General features: G+C 53.3%; 4 protein-coding genes across 7 annotated transcripts; all 4 read right to left on the bottom strand.

Moving 5' to 3' along the window:
• Positions 1-735: 735 nt before the first annotated feature.
• Positions 736-1,387, bottom strand: LOC104915433 (feather keratin 1-like). Its single transcript, XM_085221805.1, has 2 exons — positions 1,273-1,387; positions 736-1,058 (listed from the first exon to the last, which is right to left on the bottom strand). The coding sequence occupies exon 2, from the start codon at positions 1,036-1,038 to the stop codon at positions 736-738; it is 303 nt and encodes a 100-aa protein (XP_085077931.1). The 5' UTR covers positions 1,039-1,058; positions 1,273-1,387.
• Positions 1,388-4,464: 3,077 nt separating this feature from the next.
• On the bottom strand, positions 4,465-5,119 carry LOC146544822 (feather keratin 1-like). The gene is made up of 2 exons (XM_085221812.1): positions 4,996-5,119; positions 4,465-4,787 (listed from the first exon to the last, which is right to left on the bottom strand). Exons 1-2 carry the CDS (start codon positions 5,108-5,110, stop codon positions 4,465-4,467), a joined length of 438 nt encoding a protein of 145 aa, XP_085077938.1. The 5' UTR covers positions 5,111-5,119.
• A 3,705-nt stretch (positions 5,120-8,824) lies between these two features.
• Positions 8,825-13,376, bottom strand: LOC104910489 (feather keratin 1-like). 4 transcript variants are annotated; one of them, XM_085221808.1, is made up of 3 exons: positions 13,254-13,376; positions 12,756-13,043; positions 8,998-9,074 (listed from the first exon to the last, which is right to left on the bottom strand). In XM_085221808.1, the coding sequence occupies exons 2-3, from the start codon at positions 13,021-13,023 to the stop codon at positions 8,998-9,000; spliced, it is 345 nt and encodes a 114-aa protein (XP_085077934.1). In that variant the 5' UTR covers positions 13,024-13,043; positions 13,254-13,376. The 4 variants fall into 4 exon arrangements, with proteins under 4 accessions (XP_085077936.1, XP_085077934.1, XP_085077933.1 ...); XM_085221811.1 differs by lacking the exon at positions 8,998-9,074 and adding an exon at positions 13,098-13,137 and having other exon boundaries at positions 12,721-13,048; positions 13,307-13,376; XM_085221810.1 differs by lacking the exons at positions 12,756-13,043; positions 13,254-13,376 and adding an exon at positions 9,529-9,649 and having other exon boundaries at positions 8,825-9,320.
• Positions 13,377-16,960: 3,584 nt separating this feature from the next.
• Positions 16,961-17,608, bottom strand: LOC104910492 (feather keratin 1-like). Its single transcript, XM_010709410.3, has 2 exons — positions 17,485-17,608; positions 16,961-17,277 (listed from the first exon to the last, which is right to left on the bottom strand). Exons 1-2 carry the CDS (start codon positions 17,597-17,599, stop codon positions 16,961-16,963), a joined length of 432 nt encoding a protein of 143 aa, XP_010707712.3. The 5' UTR covers positions 17,600-17,608.
• Positions 17,609-19,292: the final 1,684 nt, after the last annotated feature.

Below are 19,292 nucleotides of genomic sequence, written 5' to 3'. Positions count from 1 at the left end.
CATTAAGAGCCTGCGTGAAGGGACTGGAATCGATTATGGACAGGCTGCAATTCCTGACTGGGCTTGAGTAGGGCCATTGTACTATAGGAGGTAAAGAAAATACTGGTAAGAGAAATGATTCTGTGACCATGTTTGTTGTAACCATGAGAGAATCCTGCCTGGGAAGAGAAGAAATGGAGTGTGTGCTGAGCCAGAGAAGTTGTACGAGCGAGCATGGGCAGAAGGGCCTCAAAGTGGCCAAGAATTTATTAGTGTAGGCGTTGATAAGTTCTTATGTCACGAAGGCTATGTGCTAGCTACCAAAGCTCTTGTGAGTGACATGGTTGCAAGAGGAGGTCTCGGAGCCCACTGGTAGCAGACATGACGGTTTCTAATGCCGTGTCTTTGTAGTGGATGAAGTGGAAGGGGCATCACGCGGAGGAATGGAGAGGAGGAATCTGAAGCTGGCATGCATGAGATCTTTATTGAGGAAAAGACACGGAAAGGAAGGATCCACTTGGTGATCGCCAAGTGGAAAGAGCACAATTTCAGCTGCAAAGACAGAAGGAAGTTACTGCACTCATGTTCCCAGGCAGCATGGTCTGAGGCTGTTCCCTGCTTGCTTGTTCTATGCCATGAAAAGAGGAGCCATGGCTGGTGATCCCTTGGGCCATAGGTGACACAGAGACGTGAGGTCAGTGCGTGAGGCGCCTTGCAGGGTGCAGGTGGTTGGTGTGAGGGTGTGGGCGCAGGCCCTTAGCAGGGGTAGCGGGCTCTGCCGCCGTTGAAGCAGCCCAGGCCTCCGAAGCCGAAGCCGCCGGAGGAGATGGCCACTCCCTGGGCGCTGAGGGCGCTGCCCACGGCAGCTGATGAGGAGGATCCGACGGCGGTGTTCTGGGGGAAGGAGCTGAGGATGGGTCCCGGCAGGGTGACCACCACGGTGGAGGGCTGGATGACGACCTGGGAGTCCTGGCACTGCCTGACACAGGGCTCGTTGCAGCTGTTAGCCAGCGGGGTGGGTCCCCCACTGCAGGGGCGGCAGAGGTCGTAGCAGGACATGGCTGTGGGGTGGAGGGTACCTGAAAGAGAGGGTGTTGGGTGATCAGAGGGTGCTGAGTGGGGAGAGAAGCAGTGGTGTGGGTTTCCCAGGGAGCGGGTTGGGCGTGATGTGGAGCTGTGGGCAGTGTGGCCGTGGGGAAGCAGGAAGGCTACTGATGCTGGTGGTTGATGGAGTGTGGAGAGCTGGGTCAGGTGGGGCAGGTGAAGGATGGCCGTGGAGGGGTGCAGGCTCACCTGGAGGAGTGCAGAGAAGAAGGAGTCAGGAGAGTGGTGTGAGGGAGCGAGGCACAGGGCCGGCTTTTATGCTGCTGTGTGAGTGCCTGAGGGCTTGGAAAGAGCCTCTGCGCATGGCAGCACTGTGCAGCATGCAGCTCTTGCATCACATAGTGTTGCTAGTCATAGGATGTGTGTTCTTCTTCCAGCAGCTCTGCCTTTTTGCGTCCTTCTCTTGAGGACGTGTCCTTCTGACATCAGCGGCACCTTTCAAGTGAGAATGTTGGAGGCCAAAGGAGTGTTCTTGCATGTTCCAGTCAGGGCACGCGGAAGTAGTGGCCAAAGCTCAGAATGGGAGCAGTGTTGACAGTGAGGTCATTGCTTGGCATTTGTGCACTCTGCTTTGTGTCTTTGTTGTTAGAGGAGTTGCCAGTTCCAAATCTGCATGGAAGCCTGGCCTGGGCATTCTAGGTATCCCTGTTTTGAAATTATGGCACTTCCTTTTCTGAGATGAATTCCCGTGTCATTCTCCAAGGGAACCTAATAGGTGTAATTTCTGTGATCTTCATCAAAGGTATCCTCAGTGTTTTCCACCAAATTCTTCTGGAGAAAATCTCCAGCATAGATCTAGAAAAATACAGAAAACGTTGTGCAAACTGGTGGCTCCCAAGTCCAACTCAAAGGCTTTTATTAGCTTTGCTTAGATCAGGCACGTGACCAGTCTTGTGTCAGATTACCCAGAGCTCCATTTGTGGGCCTGTTCTCTTCCATGTGTTCTACTAAATGATCTGGCTGCAGGACTCAAAGGCATACAAATGAAGAAGTTTTTGGATGATACTGACTAGGGATGAGCTGTTGAAGCTCTCAGTATGAGGGAGGCCTTGGGAGAGCTCCTGAGAGACCAGAGGTCTGGGCCATCACCAATGGCATGAAGTTTAATGAGAGCAAGAGCTTGATTCTGCACCTGGAATGGAGATACCCGGGAGATCTCTGGGTATTTGGGGATGAGGGATTTAAGAGCAGCCCCACTGAAAGAGATCGGGAGGTGCTGCTTGATGGCAAGTTGATTCTGAGGCAGCAGTGTGCCCTGGCAGCCAAAACGGCTGACCATACCCTGGGATGCATTGAGATGAGAAGTGCCAGTGGGAGAGGGTCGGGATGTCCCACTCTGCTCTGTGCTGGTGTGGCCTCACCTCAAGTACCGTGCTCATCTTCGGCTTCAGCGGTACAAGACAAGGGGAAAGAAGACCCTACAGAGCAGTGCTGGGTGGCAGGGCTGAGGCCAGTGGGATGAAGTTCAACAAGACCAAGTGCCGGGTCGTGCACTTTGGCCACAACACTCCCAGGCAACGCGACAGGCTTGGGGCAGAGCGGCTGGAAGACTGTATAGAGGAAACGGACCGGGGGGGATTGGTTGATGCTCGGCTGAACATGAGCCAGCAGTGTGCCCGTGTAACCAAGCAGGCATCCTGGCTTGTATCAGAAATAGTGTGGCCAGCGGGAGCAGGGAAGTGATCATCCCTCTGTACTCTGCCCTGGTGAGGCCGCAGCTCGAGTGCTGTGTTGAGATCTGGGCCGCTCACTGCAAGAAAGACATGGAGGCCCTGGAGCGTGTTCAGAGAAGGAGAATGAGTCAGGTAAGGGGTCTGGAGCACAAGTCTTATGGGGAGCGGCTGAGAGGGCTGAGATTGTTCAGCCTGGAGCAGAAGAGGCTCAGGGGTCACCCTGTGGCTTCCTACAATACCTGAAAGGAGGCTGTGGTCAGGTGGGGCTTGGTCTCTTCTCCCGTGTAGCTAGCGGTTGGTCTAGAGGGAATGGCCTCAAGTTGTGGCAGAGGAGATTCAGGTTGGGCGTTCGGAAGTACTTCTCTGAGAGTGATGAGGTGCTGGAACGGGCTGCCCAAGGAGGTGCTGGAGTCACTGAGCATGGAGGTGTTCAAGAAACATTTAGATGTTGTACTGCGGGACGTGGTTTAGTGGGAAATATTGGTGAAAGGTGCACGGTTTGTCTGAACGTCTTTTCCAACCTTGGTGATTCTGTGATTCTGAGCGCAAAGGAGCTGATGCGTTGCAGCCACAAATGCTGAGGGTCCTGTCTGATGTCCTCTTTGCACCGATGACAGTTATCCTAGAAAGGTCACGATAGTGAGGAGAGGATCCAGAAAACTCAAAGAGCTTCATCGCACTCGTGTCTTCAAGAAATGAAGGAGGAAGGTGTGAGGGTCCGCAGGCTGGTCAGCCCGACATTAGTCAGTGGGAAGGAGGTGAAGGACATCCTTCCAGAAAGTACTGCCGAGCACGGAATGGCTAAGATGTGATGGGATTAGAGAGCACGGATGTACAACTCCACCTCAGTTTATTTTTCACTGACGTGGCCAGCTTTGTGTATGAGGGGGTACAGGGACACTTGATGACTTTGCCTTTAGGAAACGCTACGAGGCTTCCTCCCGTGATGTGCTGGTAGACAAACTATGGGTGATCTGCTCAGGTAAATGAAAATGCTGAGGTAGTCTATAAAGTGGGTGAAGGCAGGGCTCTGGTGGTCTGAGGTGAGTAAAAGAGCATCCTGATGTGGTGAGTTCGTAGTAGTTTCGGCCAAGCCTGAGGATTGAGGCCAGTGCTGTTCAGTATCGTCATTAAAAGCCTGGGTGATGGGACTGGACCAGATTGGTGACCGCCTGCTATTCCTGAGTGGGCTTGAGCAGTGCAATGGTCCTAGCTGACTTTGTTTGTACAAGTGTAGATAATACGTATGAGAGGAATGCCATCTGCTAGCCAGCAATGCTCTTGTAAGAGACACGGTACTGAGAGGAGGTCGTGGGGCCCGTTTGGACCCAACACGTTCATTTCTAGAGCCATATCTTTGTATTGGTTGAAGTGGTAAGAGCTTTAAGCAACGGAATGAAGAGGAGGAATCTGAGGCTGGCATGCATGAGATCTTTATTGAGGAAAAGACACGGAAAGGAAGGATCCACTTGGTGATGGCCAAGTGGAAAGAGCACAATTTCAGCTGCAAAGAAAGAAGAAAGTTACCACGCTCATGTTCCCAGGCAGCATGGTCTGAGGCTGTTCCCTGCTTGCTTGTTTTGTGCCATGAAAAGAGGAGCCATGGCTGGTGAGCCCTTGGGCCATGGATGACACAGAGACGTGAGGTCAGTGCGTGAGGCGCCTTGCAGGGTGCAGGTGGTTGGTGTGAGGGTGTGGGCGCAGGCCCTTAGCAGGGGTAGCGGGCTCTGCCGCCGTTGAAGCAGCCCAGGCCTCCGAAGCCGAAGCCGCCGGAGGAGATGGCCACTCCCTGGGCGCTGAGGGCGCTGCCCACGGCAGCTGATGAGGAGGATCCGACGGCGGTGTTCTGGGGGAAGGAGCTGAGGATGGGTCCCGGCAGGGTGACCACCACGGTGGAGGGCTGGATGACGACCTGGGAGTCCTGGCACTGCCTGACACAGGGCTCGTTGCAGCTGTTAGCCAGCGGGGTGGGTCCCCCACTGCAGGGGCGGCAGAGGTCGTAGCAGGACATGGCTGTGGGGTGGAGGGTCTCTGGAAGAGAGGATGTTGTGTAAGTAGTTGGTGTTGAGGGGTGAGGGAAGCAATGCTGTTCCGTTCCCAAGCGGCAGGGAGGTATGGTTTGGGGTTGTGGGGAGCATGACAGAAGAGGTGGATAGGCTGCAGAGTTTGTGGTCAGAGGGGAATGGAGAGCAAAGCCTGGTGGGGTGGCCAAAGGAGGGCAGCGGGGGGTGCAGCTCACCTGGAAGAGCACAGAGCAGAAGGCGACCGGAGAGTGGTGAGAGGGAGCGAGGCACAGGGCTGGCTTTTATGCTGCTGTGTGAGTGCCTGAGGACTTGGAGAGAGCCTCTGCGCATGGCAGCACTGTGCAGAACGCTGCTGTTGCATGCCCAACCCAGAGGAGTCATGAGGTGGGGAGTCATTGTCTTCCCACAACACTTCCTTTTCATTTCCTTGTGTTGTGGATTTGATTCTTTTTTCCCTGTCGGCATCTTTGAGTGTGATTGGAGTGTTGAGGAAGGCGCATCTCGTGGCAGATGTTGGAAGGCTTGTCCAAAGCTTTGCAGGAGTGATGTGGTCTCCTCAGTGATGCCATCGTGTGCTACTCATGCAGTCGTGTTTGTGGCCACTTTGTGAGGTGCAGACCCCATTCCAGGCATCCTTAGAGGGCTGTTCTGTGATTCCCAGGTGCGTTTGGCTTGAGACGCTGCTAGTTGCACTGCGCTGCGCTCCCTGCCTGCCTTCGACTTAATTTGCTTTCCTTGAGCTTAGTCGTTGTCTTGTGCATTGGGTGTGTTGTGTCAACATGTTGGTTCCCCTTTTGCTTTGAAAACTGTGTTCTGGAGAAAGGAGGCAGCCTGTCTTGTGTTGTTTCACAAGCGTTGGGCCATGCAAGGTGGTTTTAGTATATTTAGAGAGAGGAGGGCAATTTGTGGAGTTGAGATTTTGGGGTCCTTTCCTGGACCTTTGTGTGTTAATGGGTGATGCAGCCATGAGCCACTTCATGACATCTTCTGGAGAAGACGGAAGAAAGTAGAAAGAGGGGCTGTTCAACTGGATGTGCCTAGGTGTGTGAGGCCTGCTGGGTGTCACCCAGGAATGCAGAGGGAGCTGTGCGGAGTGGGTTCAGAGGAGGGCCACAAAGGAGATCAAATGGCTGGGTTGCGTTTACTTTAAAGAAAGGCTGATGGAGTTGGGCTTGTTCAGCCTGGAGAAGAGTTGGCTCCAGGGAGATCTGAGTGTGGCCTTGCAGTACTTGAAGGGAGCTTACAAGCAGGAGGGGCACCAACTTTTCACATGGTCTGATTGCAGTAGGACATTTTAATGGGAAGAGTAGAAATTTAGTTATCTGAACTAAGTAAGTATGGAAGAAATTCTTGACTCGGATACTGGTGAAGTCCTGGCACAGGCTGCCCAGTGAACTTGTGCGTTCCTGAACCCTGGGGGCATTCAAGGCCAGGTTCCTCATGCTTACCAGTGGACTGTTAAGGATCTCCTCTCAATGCTGCGTGCTACTCTTGCATCCCGTAGTGTTGCTTGTCATCTGTTATGTGTTGTTCTTACAGCAATTCTGCCTTTTTGCGTCCTTGAGGACGTGTCCATTTGGCACTGGCGGCACGTTCCAAGTGAGAATACTGGAGGGCAGAGGAGGGATTTGGCATGTTTGTGTTTGAGTATGCGGAAGATTCTGTGTCCAAAGCACAGAACAGGAGTCAGCGAGGTCGCGGCCTGGCACTTGTGCAATCTGGTTTGTGCCTTTGTTGTTAGAGGAGTTCCCAATTCCAAGCAGCCGTGGAAACCTGGTCTGGCCATTCAGGGTATCCCAGATCGGAGAAGTTGGCATTTGTTTTCATGAGCTGATTACCCATCTAGTTCAGCAAGGGATCCTAATAGACCTACGTTCTAAGGACTTCTGCAAAGATTTTCATTGGTTTTTCTCCATATGCTTCTGGAGACAATGTCTAGCACATATATATAGGCAAAGACAGAAAGCGTTGAGTGAACCGTTGGCTCACAAGTCCAACTCCACGGCTTTTTTCAAATGTGGTTGTGCACCAGAGGGCAGTGGGCATGGAACAGGTTTCCGAAGTCAGTGCAGAAGCACTATGGCTGCTGGATTTCAAGAAACATTGGGCAATGCCTTCAGATGTAGCATTTAATTTTTAAGGAGTGCGTTGTGGAGGCATGAGTTGGACTCAGTTATCCCTGGGGGTCCCTTCCAACATCCTTGGGTATTGTCTGATCCCACTGCATTTGTTCCCTCCCGGAGCTCGTTGCAGCTGGTTAGCCAGCCTTTAGCTCTTGTCTTCCCCAGTGGGTGTGCTGCGTGGCTGGCTGGATGCCTCTTGATGTTGGAAGGCTGTAGCTGGAGAAAGGAGGCTGCGTGTTTTGTGCCGTGCCTGTGTGGGGCCCTTTTTGGAGGTTTCCAAGCAGGCAGGAGAGGGCTGTTTGTGAGAGCAGGATGCTGTCCTGTCACAGCTGGTTCAGTGCTAGCAAGCTCTGTGGTGTCAGGAGTCCTGCCATGGTTGCCAAATGGTGGCACTGGCCACTGCATTATAATGCCATTTTCTGGGGCTCCCACATTCCCGGAATGGATTTTGGTGCAGATGCTTTGGTTTGCTAGATGGGGGTCTGCTGGGCTGGTTGGTGAGATGTGGGATGAGCTGTGAGGATGAGGAGAGGCAGAGTGTGAGTGGGTCTGTCAGGAAGTGCAGCCTGGTGCAACAGGGTGCTTGGGTTGAGTGTCAAGGAGCGCGGCTATTTTCCTGCCCTGCGTTTGTTGTTCATCAAGAGGATTTGGCAGTTTCCTCGGGGTGCTCCGTGGGCGCAGTCTGTCCTGGGCTGCAGACCTGAGGTGGCAGTGATGAGATTTGCATCCCGAAGGCTAAATTCATTGGTTGTCCTGTCCCTGGTGAAGAGATTGTTTTCCAGATTGTCATAGAGGAAAAGAGTGCTTTGCTTTGAGGGAAACAGGGAGATTCTACGTAAGTCGAAGGACCTGTTTGGTTGCACCCATGAATTGGTAGTGTCTGATGTGTCGGCCATGCTGATATCAATTGTCTTAGAAAGATGACGGAAATGAGGAGCGAAGGTGTGAGGAAGCACAGGCTGGTTGGCCTGACGTTAGTCAGTGGGAAGGAGGTGAAGGAAATCCTCCCGGAAAGTACTGCCAAACACAGATTGGCTAAGAAATGGTGGGAATGGAGAGCCTGGATATACACCCCCAGCTGAGCTTCTTCAAGGCGAAAGCGACCATCTTTGATCCGGGGGGGTGCAGTGCCAGTTGATGAGTTTGCCTTTAGGAAAGGCTTTGAGGCTTCCTCCCATGACATGCTGGTAGGCAAACTGTGAGCAGTCTGCTGAGGTAAGTTTGCACTGAGGTGTCCTTCAAAGTGTCTGAACGCAGGGGTCTGTTGGTCTGAGGCGAGTGGCCCGGAGTCCAGATGTGGTGAGTTCCTAGCTGTATAGGCCAAGAGTGGAAAGTGAAGCCAATGCTGTTTGGTATCTTCATTAAGAGCCTGCGTGAAGGGACTGGAATCGATTATGGACAGGCTGCAATTCCTGACTGGGCTTGAGTAGGGCCATTGTACTATAGGAGGTAAAGAAAATACTGGTAAGAGAAATGATTCTGTGACCATGTTTGTTGTAACCATGAGAGAATCCTGCCTGGGAAGAGAAGAAATGGAGTGTGTGCTGAGCCAGAGAAGTTGTACGAGCGAGCATGGGCAGAAGGGCCTCAAAGTGGCCAAGAATTTATTAGTGTAGGCGTTGATAAGTTCTTATGTCACGAAGGCTATGTGCTAGCTACCAAAACTCTTGTGAGTGACATGGTTGCAAGAGGAGGTCTTGGAGCCCTCTTGTAGCAGACATGACGGTTTCTAATGCCGTGTCTTTGTAGTGGATGAAGTGGAAGGGGCATCACGAGGAGGAATGGAGAGGAGGAATCTGAAGCTGGCATGCATGAGATCTTTATTGAGGAAAAGACACGGAAAGGAAGGATCCACTTGGTGATCGCCAAGTGGAAAGAGCACAATTTCAGCTGCAAAGAAAGAAGAAAGTTACTGCACACATGTTCCCAGGCAGCATGGTCTGAGGCTGTTCCCTGCTTGCTTGTTTTCTGCCATGAAAAGAGGAGCCATGGCTGGTGAGCCCTTGGGCCATAGGTGACACAGAGACGTGAGGTCAGTGCGTGAGGCGCCTTGCAGGGTGCAGGTGGTTGGTGTGAGGGTGTGGGCGCAGGCCCTTAGCAGGGGTAGCGGGCTCTGCCGCCGTTGAAGCAGCCCAGGCCTCCGAAGCCGAAGCCGCCGGAGGAGATGGCCACTCCCTGGGCGCTGAGGGCGCTGCCCACGGCAGCTGATGAGGAGGATCCGACGGCGGTGTTCTGGGGGAAGGAGCTGAGGATGGGTCCCGGCAGGGTGACCAGCACGGCGGGAGGCTGGATGACGACCTGGGAGTCCTGGCACTGCCTGACACAGGGCTCGTTGCAGCTGTTAGCCAGCGGGGTGGGTCCCCCACTGCAGGGGCGGCAGAGGTCGTAGCAGGACATGGCTGTGGGGTGGAGGGTACCTGAAAGAAAGGGTGTTGGGTGAGTGGAGGGAGTTGAGGGTATGGGAAGCAATGCTGTTCCGTTCCCAAGCGGCAGGGAGGTATGGTTTGGGGTTGTGGGGAGCATGACAGAAGAGGTGGAAAGGCTGCAGAGTTTGTGGTCAGAGGGGAATGGAGAGCAAAGCCAGGTGGGGGGGCCAAAGGAGGGCAGTGGGAGCTGCAGGCTCACCTGGAAGAGCACAGAGCAGAAGACGACAGGAGAGTGGTGTGAGGGGGCGAGGCACAGGGCCGGCTTTTATGCTGCTGTGTGAGTGCCTGAGGACTTGGAGAGAGCCTCTGCGCATGGCAGCACTGTGCTGCAAGTTTTGCCGCTTGCCAAAGCCTGGTCGTTGTGCAGCGAGCTGCTGTTGCATGCCAAAACTTGACCAGTCGTGTGGTAATGTGTTTTTGTCTTTCCGCAACGCTTCCTTTTCTTTTCCCCGTCTTGTGGTTGTGCTCCTTTGACCCTGCTGGCATGTTGAAGTGCGAATGGTATTTGAGTCAAAGCGTGCAGGAAGTGTGAGCTGTGTTTATCAGGAATGAGGTCACCGCGCGGCACTTGTGTGCGGTCATTTGTGGCCGTGTTGTGCAGGAGGTGGGTCCCCCATCTCCTGGCGTCCTTGGAAGGCTGCCTCAAGCTTCCAAGCTTTGCCTGTTGCATTTGGTCCACTGGAATCACATTCCCTCCTTCCGCGCCTTTGTCCCACCTCACTAAGCAGTCTGCAGCTCCTCTCTTTCCCTGGGAGTTCTGCATGGGCTGCTGCTGGCCCTGGTGTCTACAGAGGTGCGCCTGGAGAAACGAGGCTGCCTGCTGTGTGCCTGGGGCGGGCAGTCCCTGCAGGCAGAGGAGGGCTGTTTGCCAGCGCAGGATGCTGTCCCTGCGGGGCTGTGTCACAGTTGGCAAGACTGCTGGCGCTGGGAATTGTGCCGTGCTCCCAGAAAGGTGCCAGTGTCTTCTCTGTGTGCCACCCTTACCTGGGGTCATCAAGATGAAAGCCTGGGCCTTGGTCTGACAGAGTGCCATCCTCGCACCTGCCTGGTGGGATGTGGGAAAGGCACTGAGTGCTGGAGGGTGAGTGGTACTTAAGAAATGGGAAATGTGTTGAGCCTTAGCATTAATTCTTTTTAATTGAGTGTCAAGGAGCGCTGCCATGTTTGTGCTCGGTGTGCTTGGAAAAGGATTTGGACGTGTCAGAATGGTGCCAAAGGCCTGCATGCTTCCTGGGGCTGCAGCAGGTAGGTCCTTGCGGTGATGTCTGATTACCATAGGGTGGATGGAAGACGAGTCATGCCTCTGCTCAGCCAAGGTGACTTGATGCAGGCTGTCCCACAGGAGCTTGTTGCTGGGTCAGATGAGTAAGATGTGCATCTGGGTGTGAGGAATTCTATAGGACCTAATGAGTTTCTCCCACAAATGCTGATGTTTTGTAAGGCCCTTTTCAGTTGACCCTGTGAAAGCGCATGATGGAAGTGCTTTGTGAGGAATGTTAGAGACTCTTCCCACTCCTGTGTTCAAGAAATGAAGAAGGAAGCTGTGAGAAACTTCAGGCTGGTGGACCTGATGTCAGTCAGTGGGGAGGAGGTGAAGGAAATCCTCGCAGAAAGCAGTGGATTTACAAAGCCACCTCAGCTTCCTCTGCACTGGAGTGATCTTCCTGGTGGATGATGGGGAGCCATGGCAGTTGATTGCCTTGCCTTTGGTAAAGGCATTGAGGCTTCCTCCCACGACACGATCCCAGAGAATCTGTCAAAGTGGACGCTGGGGTGGGCTTGAAAGTGGCTGAATGCAGCAGTCCGGCGAAGTGTTCCGGTTGTGTCAAGACTCGGTAGTAAGGCCGGCACTGTTCATCATCTGCATTAAAAAGCTGGGTGATGGTAGTGATCCGAGTGAGTTTGCAAATGGTAGAGGATGGGAAGGAGCAGCAGATGCCCCAGGTGAATAGTCCACCTTTGTGAAGGACGTGGAGAGGCTGGGTTATGTGTATTACTTCGGGGACATCCTGCGGTAGCAGAAGGGGCAAAGTGAAGTCCTGCCGATGGGAAGCAGTAACGGGTAGCAATAGAAATGAGAGGGTGGCAGCCAGCTTTGCTGAGGAGCAACTGGTGTTGCTGTTGGCAAGCAGGGGGATGGTGAGGCAGCAATGCAGCCCTGTGACAAAAGAGTTCCCCGTTCTCCAGAAGAGCCTTTGTAAGAGCATCGCTCGCGTGCCGGAGGATGTACTCTTTTATTTCTGTTCAGTGCCGGTGGTTCGCGTTTACGTTTCCCAGGAGGAAGACAGACGTGGATCAGGTGGAGCAATTCCGGTGCAGTGGTTCTCCAGTGCTGATGGGCCTGGAGCCTCCTTACGATGTGGAGAAGCTGAGAGAGCAGGCAGTTTTGAGCCGGGACACAAGGATGCTCTCTGTCCATCTTATCCTTGCGTATAAATCCCAGATGTTAGGCAGGGATGAAAAGAGAGCCAGCCGTTTTGCATTACTGTCTGCTGCCAGAAGAAAGGGTGGTGGACAGCACTGAATTTGAACCTTCCTTGGAAGGGAGAAAAAGCTTTTTCCGGTGAGAGGGGGACAAGCAGTGGGACAGGTTACCCAGCAGAGTAATTTGTGTAATCCCTGTTCTTTGAGGTACTGAAAGTCTGACTGGACATGTTCCTTGTCTGACTGTTCCTAAGTGTGCTTGAGCAGGACAGTAGGAGTGCATGGTCACTACCAATTCTTTAACAGGTAGAGGATTCAGTGACTGTGTTTTTTTTGCCTCTGTGGGAGAATGCTGCTGGGGTGTGCTGCCACGGAAAGGTTGTTTCAGAGGACATGGGCAGAAGGGCGTTGGTGTGCCCAAGACTTTGTGTGGTCAAGCATAGATGTTGTGTGATGTGCTGGAAGCCCAGTCGATGCCCCAGCTGTTCTTGTTGGTACCATTCTTGTCAGGGGAGGTCATGGGGCCCCTTTGGTCCCATCGTAATGGCCCCTTGAGCTGTGTCTTTGGAGTGGGAGAAGTGTGAAGAGCATTTGCTGAAGAAATGATGAAGAGAATTCTGAGGCTGGTGTGCAAGAGAACTTTATTGAGGAAAATACATGAAAAGGAAGGAGCACCAAGAGAAAAAGCCATGGCCGTAATTGCATATAGCAAGGCCATCTGCTTCGTTCCAGGAAGAGAAAAGGCTTCAGAGAAGAACGCTCAAGTTATGAGATATTTCAGAGACCCTTTTTGCAAGCAGTGTGGTCTGGTCCCCTTCCCTGCTTGCTTCTTTGTTATCATGGCTGAAGAGCCCTGGTTGAAGAGCTGCTGATCTCATGTGCTGCCAGTGACACAGAGGTGCCTCCTGAGTGCGTGAGGCGCCTTGCAGGGTGCAGGTGGTTGGTGTGAGGGTGTGGGCGCAGGCCCTTAGCAGGGGTAGCGGGCTCTGCCGCCGTTGAAGCAGCCCAGGCCTCCGAAGCCGAAGCCGCCGGAGGAGATGGCCACTCCCTGGGCGCTGAGGGCGCTGCCCACGGCAGCGGATGAGGAGGATCCGACGGCGGTGTTCTGGGGGAAGGAGCTGAGGATGGGTCCCGGCAGGGTGACCAGCACGGTGGAGGGCTGGATGACGACCTGGGAGTCCTGGCACTGCCTGACACAGGGCTCGTTGCAGCTGTTAGCCAGCGGGGTGGGTCCCCCACTGCAGGGGCGGCAGAGGTCGTAGCAGGACATGGCTGTGGGGTGGAGGGTCCCTGGAAGAGGGAATGTTGCGTAAGTAGATGGTGTTGAGTGGGGAGAGAAGCAGTGGTGTGGGTATCCCAGGGAGTGGGGTGGCGCAATGTGGAGCTGTGGGCAGTGTGGCCGTGGGGAAGCAGGAAGGCTACTGATGCTGGGGGCAGAGGGGTTGTGGAGAGCTGGGCCAGGTGTGGTGGGAGAAGGAGGGCAGAAGGATGCAGGCTCACCTGGAGGTTTGCAGAGGAGAAGGAGTCAGGAGAGTGGTGTGAGGGAGTGAGACAAGGGCCGGCTTTTATGCTGCTGTGTGAGTGCCTGAGGGCTTGGAGAGTGCCTCTGCGCATGGCAGCACTGTGCAGTGAGCTGCTGTTGCATGCCAGAGCCTGGTCTGTCATGAGGTGGGGAGTGTTTGCCTTCTCACTACATTCCCCTTTCATTTCCTTGTGTTGTGGATTTTATCCTGTGACCCTGTCAGCAGTTTTTTAGTGAGAGTGAGTGTTTTGGTGGATTTATACAGAAAGCATGTCTCAGGATAGCTGGACGATGCATCTAAAGCATTTGGAGAGGTGTAGTACAAGAAATGAGGTCAGGCACAGCACTTGTTTTGCATGGCTTCTGACTGCGTTTTGTGGTAGGGACCTCATTTCCTTGCACCCTAGCAAGGCCACTCTGGGCTTCTTAGGTGCTTTTGGCATGAGACTTTATTGCTTGCATCCTGTTTTCTGACTGACTGCCTTCATCCCAATTTTGTTTCCATGTACTTTGCCCTTCTATTTCCCACTGGGTGTGCTGCACTGACATCCTGGTTCCCATTGTGCTTTTAAGACTTTATTTGGGAATGGGGTTACTGCATCTTTTGTTTCTGTAGTTTCAGCTATCCATTGTCTGTCATTGGGATAGGAGCAGATTGAGGCTGAGGAGCGCTGTCTGTGTGAGCAGGACGCAGACCTCTCAGGCCTGGTTGAGAGGTAGCAAGCCCTGAGCTGAAGGGGAGTGTGTTGGTGTGGAAGGCTGAAGCAGTGCATGTAATCGGTGAGTGTCAGTGGCTGAAGTTATTATTTCTGTGTGTAGGCTTTGATAGTTACAAGAAGGATTTGGAGATTCCATAGAGAAATTAGAATCATGGGCTACATGACGGGCATGCAGTCATGAGCCTCTCCAGGCCATGAGGTCAAGGGCACAGCTGAGGAGTGCAAGGCATGCCCTCGTTCAGCTGAGGTGAGTGCTTTGTGCCTTGCTGCTGAGGTGAGCAGTACTTCAATTTCTGAGGAAGATGGAGCCAAGTATAGAGAGGGGCGGTGCAACTGGATGTGGCGAAGTGTGTGCGGCCTGCTGGGTGTCACCCAGGAATGCAGAGGGAGCTGTGCAGAGTGGGTCCAGAGAAGGGCCACAAAGGAGATCAAAGGGCTGGAGCACATCTGCTGTGAAGAAAGGCTGATGGAGTTAAACTTGTTCAGCCTGGAGAAGAGCTGGCTCCATGGAGACCTCACTGTAGCCATTCAGGAATTGAAGGAGCTTACAAGTAGGAGGAGAAGAACTTTTTACACAGTCTGCTTGCAGTAGGACATTTTAACAGAAAGAGGAGTCATTTGGTGTAGATGTGTGGAAGAAATTCTTGACTCAGATGGTTGTGAAACCCTGGAACATGCTGCCCATTCATCTTGTGGATTCTTCATCTTCGCTGGCATAGCAGGCCTGCCTGGACAGGGCCCTGGTCAGCACGCTCTTTGGGGCTGCATCAACCCACAGAAGGGATGGTGGTTAAGTTCTCCTCCAAACCTCCACCACTGTGTGATTGTGTGATTGTCTGATTTAAGCTGGTCTCCCATGGTGCGCTCATCTAGAAGCTGAACCAGCATGGGTGAGACAAGTGGAGAGCGAGGTGGACTGACAGCAGCTGGCTGAAGGCCTGGGCCCAGAGCCTTGTGATGGAGGGCACCAAGTGTAGTTGGAGGCAAGTTCCTGATGTTTCCCCCTAAGCGGAGTGTTAAGGATCTCTTGTCTGGGATGCAAGCTGATCTTCCATCCCGTGGAATTGTGCGTTATGTGGTGTGAGTTGTTTTTCCAGCAAGTCTCTCTTTCTGCATCCTTTTCTTGAGGACGTGCCCATTTTGCAGCGGCGGCACCTTTCAAGTGAGTGCATTGGAAGCCAAAGGAGCGATGTTGCACCTTCGTGTCACGGCACGCGGAAGTAGTGGCCAGAGCACAGAAGATGAGCAGTGTTGACAGTGAGGTCATGGCTTGGCACTTGTGCGGTGTGGTTTGTGTGTGTGTTGTTAGAGGAGCTGGCAGTTCCAAAGAGCCGTGGAAGCCTGGTCTGGGCATTCGAGGTACCCTGCTCTGGAGACGATGGCACATTCTTTTATGAGAGCATCAACCATTTAGTTCAAGAATTGAACCTAGTGGGTATAATGTCTATGAACTTGAGCAAAGATTTTCATGCTGTGGGATTCTCCAGAGCTCCATTTCTGAGTCTGTTCTGTTCTATGTTGTACTGAGTGGTGTGGATGCGGGGCTCGGTTGCACACCAAGTAAGAAGTTTGTGGATTGCAGTAAGTAGGGAGGAGCAGTTGACTCTGTCAGGAATAGGGAGGCCTTGGAGAGAACTGTTGAGAGACCAGCGGGCTGGGCCGTCACCAATGGCCTGAAGTTGAAGAAGAGGACGTGCTGGATTCTGCACCTGACTCCAGAATGCCCTGGCCATTTGAGGATTTGGGTAGGAGAGAGTGAAAAGCAGCTCCAGCCCAAGCGGTCTTGAGGTTGTGGCTGATGGCCAGATGAATCTGAGTCAGCAGTGTGCCCTGGCAGCCAGCAGGGCTGACTGTAGCCTGGGGTGCATTGTGCCCTGCACTGGAATTGAAACAGGGAAGGGCCTGTCCCACTCTGCTTTGTGCTGCTCCATCCTCACCTCAAACCTTGTGTTTAGTTTTGACTTCAACAACACAAAAAGGATGTGAAACTATTGAGTAGTTTCCAAAGGAGGACTACAAAGATGGTGTAGAGTCTGGAGGAACTCAGGTTGCATGGTTTGTTCTATCAAGTGGAGACTGAGGGGAGGCCGAGGTGCTCTTAATAGTGGCTTAATGTAGAGGTCTGGTGGTCTGAGACGAGTGACACGGAGTCCTGAAGTGGTGAGTTCAGAGTTGTAGAGGCCAGGACTGGGAAGCAAATGAAAGGGAAGTGAACAGAAGGACGTTGAGTGTCTTCACTAAAAGCCTAGGCGCGGGGAGTGGACCTGACTGTGGACAGCCTGCTGTTCCTGCCTGGGCTTGAGCGGGGCCGCTGTAGGGAAATCAAGAAATCAAGACAATACTGATGAAGGAAAGATTCTGTGACCATATTTGTTGTAAATAGGAGAAAATCTTGCCTGGGAGGAAAAGGAATCAAGTGTGCACTGACCGAGAGATGTTGTATGAGAGAGCACAGGCAGAAGAGCCCTTTGAGGGCCAAGACTGCATCAGTGTAGGAGTATATATAACTTACAATGTGATGAAGGCCATCTGCTAGGCACCAAAGCTCTTGTGTGTGGCAAGAGGAGGTCTGGGGCCCTGTTGTAGCTGACATGATGGATTCTAGAGCCACGTCTTTGTAATGGGTGAAGTAGAAGGGACATTATGTGAAGGAATGAAGACGAGGAATCTGAGGCTGACATGCATGAGATCTTTATTGAGGAAAAGACACAGAAAGGAAGGATCCACTTGGTGATCGCCAAGTGGAAAGAGCACAACTTGAAGTGCAAAGACAGAAGAAAGATACTGCGCTCATGTTTCCAAGCCCCATGGTCTGAAGTTGTTCCATCCTTCTCTGTTTCATTCCATGAAAAGAGGAGTCATGGCTGGTAAGCTCTTGGGCCATAGGTGACACAGAGACGTGAGGTCAGTGCGTGAGGCGCCTTGCAGGGTGCAGGTGGTTGGTGTGAGGGTGTGGGCGCAGGCCCTTAGCAGGGGTAGCGGGCTCTGCCGCCGTTGAAGCAGCCCAGGCCTCCGAAGCCGAAGCCGCCGGAGGAGATGGCCACTCCCTGGGCGCTGAGGGCGCTGCCCACGGCAGCTGATGAGGAGGATCCGACGGCGGTGTTCTGGGGGAAGGAGCTGAGGATGGGGCCCGGCAGGGTGACCACCACGGTGGAGGGCTGGATGACGACCTGGGAGTCCTGGCACTGCCTGACACAGGGCTCGTTGCAGCTGTTAGCCAGCGGGGTGGGTCCACAGGGGCGGCAGAGGTCGTAGCAGGACATGGCTGTGGGGTGGAGGGTACCTGAAAGAAAGGGTGTTGGGTGAGTGGAGGGAGTTGAGGGGTGAGGGAAGCAATGCTGTTCCGTTCCCATGCGGCAGGGAGGTATGGTTTGGGGTTGTGGGGAGCATGACAGAAGAGGTGGAAAGGCTGCAGAGTTTGTGGGCAGAGGGGAATGTAGAGCAAAGCCAGGTGGGGTGGCCAAAGAAGGTCTGTGGGGCTGCAGCTCACCTGGAAGAGCACAGAGCAGAAGACGACAGGGGAGTGGTGTGAGGGAGCGAGGCACAGGGCCGGCTTTTATGCTGCTGTGTGAGTGCCTGAGGGCTTGGAGAGAGCCTCTGCGCATGGCAGCACTGTGCAGAACGCTGCTGTTGCATGCCCAACCCAGAGAAGTCATGAGGTGGGGTGTCATTGTCTTCCCACAACACTTCCTGTTCATTTCCTTGTGTTGTGGATTTGATCCTTTGACCCTGTCGGCATCTTTGGGTGTGATTGGAGTGTTGAGGAAGGCGCATCTCATGGCAGGTGTTGGAAGGCTTGTCCAAAGCTCTGCAGGAGTGATGTGGTCTCCTCAGTGATGCCATCGTGTGCTACTCATGCAGTCGTGTTTGTGGCCACTTTGTGAGGTGCAGACCCCATTCCAGGCATCCTTAGAGGGCTGTTCTGTGATTCCCAGGTGCGTTTGGCTTGAGACGCTGCTAGTTGCACTGCGCTGCGCTCCCTGCCTGCCTTCGACTTAATTTGCTTTCCTTGAGCTTAGTCGTTGTCTTGTGCATTGGGTGTGTTGTGTCAACATGTTGGTTCCCCTTTTGCTTTGAAAACTGTGTTCTGGAGAAAGGAGGCAGCCTGTCTTGTGTTGTTTCACAAGCGTTGGGCCATGCAAGGTGGTTTTAGTATATTTAGAGAGAGGAGGGCAATTTGTGGAGTTGAGATTTTGGGGTCCTTTCCTGGACCTTTGTGTGTTAATGGGTGATGCAGCCATGAGCCACTTCATGACATCTTCTGGAGAAGACGGAAGAAAGTAGAAAGAGGGGCTGTTCAACTGGATGTGCCTAGGTGTGTGAGGCCTGCTGGGTGTCACCCAGGAATGCAGAGGGAGCTGTGTGGAGTGGGTTCGGAGGAGGGCCACAAAGGAGATCAAATGGCTGGAGTCCATTTACTGTGAAGAAAGGCTGATGGAGTTGGACTTGTTCAGCCTGGAGAAGAGTTGGCTCCAGGGAGATCTGAGTGTGGCCTTCCAGTACTTGAAGGGAGCTACATGCAGGAGGGGAACCAAATTTTTACAGGGTCTGATTGCAGTAGGACATTTTAATGGGGAGTGTAGAAATTTAATGTAGATGTAAGGAAGAAATTCTTGACTCAGGCAGTGTACGGATCTGGTACAGGCTGCCCATTCATCTTGTGGATTCTTCATCTTCGGTGGCATAGCAGGCCTGCCTGGACAGGGCCCTGCTCAGCACGCTCTTTGGGGCTGCATCAGCCCACAGAAGGGATGGTGGTTAAGTTCTCCTCCAAACCTCCACCGCTGTGTGATTGTGTGATTGTCTGATTTAAGCTGGTCTCCCATGGTGCGCTCATCTAGAAGCTGAACCAGCATGGGTGAGACAAGTGGAGAGCGAGGTGGACTGACAGCAGCTGGCTGAAGGCCTGGGCCCAGAGCCTTGTGATGGATGGCAACAAGTGTAGTTGGAGGCAAGTTCCTGATGTTTCCCCCTAAGCGGAGTGTTAAGGATCTCTTGTCTGGGACGCAAGCTGATCTTCCATCCCGTGGAATTGTGCGTTATGTGGTGTGAGTTGTTTTTCCAGCAAGTCTGTCTTTCTGCATCCTTTTCTTGAGGACGTGCCCATTTTGCAGCGGCGGCACCTTTCAAGTGAGTGCATTGGAAGCCAAAGGAGCGATGTTGCACCTTCGTGTCACGGCACGCGGAAGTAGTGGCCAGAGCACAGAAGATGAGCAGTGTTGACAGTGAGGTCATGGCTTGGCACTTGTGCGGTGCGGTTTGTGTGTGTGTTGTTAGAGGAGCTGGCAGTTCCAAAGA

Source organism: Meleagris gallopavo, chromosome 3, assembly GCF_905368555.1.
Source record: "Meleagris gallopavo chromosome 3, MGAL_WU_HG_1.1, whole genome shotgun sequence".
NCBI lineage: Eukaryota > Metazoa > Chordata > Aves > Galliformes > Phasianidae > Meleagris > Meleagris gallopavo.
This window is presented reverse-complemented; position numbering and strand designations above follow the sequence as displayed.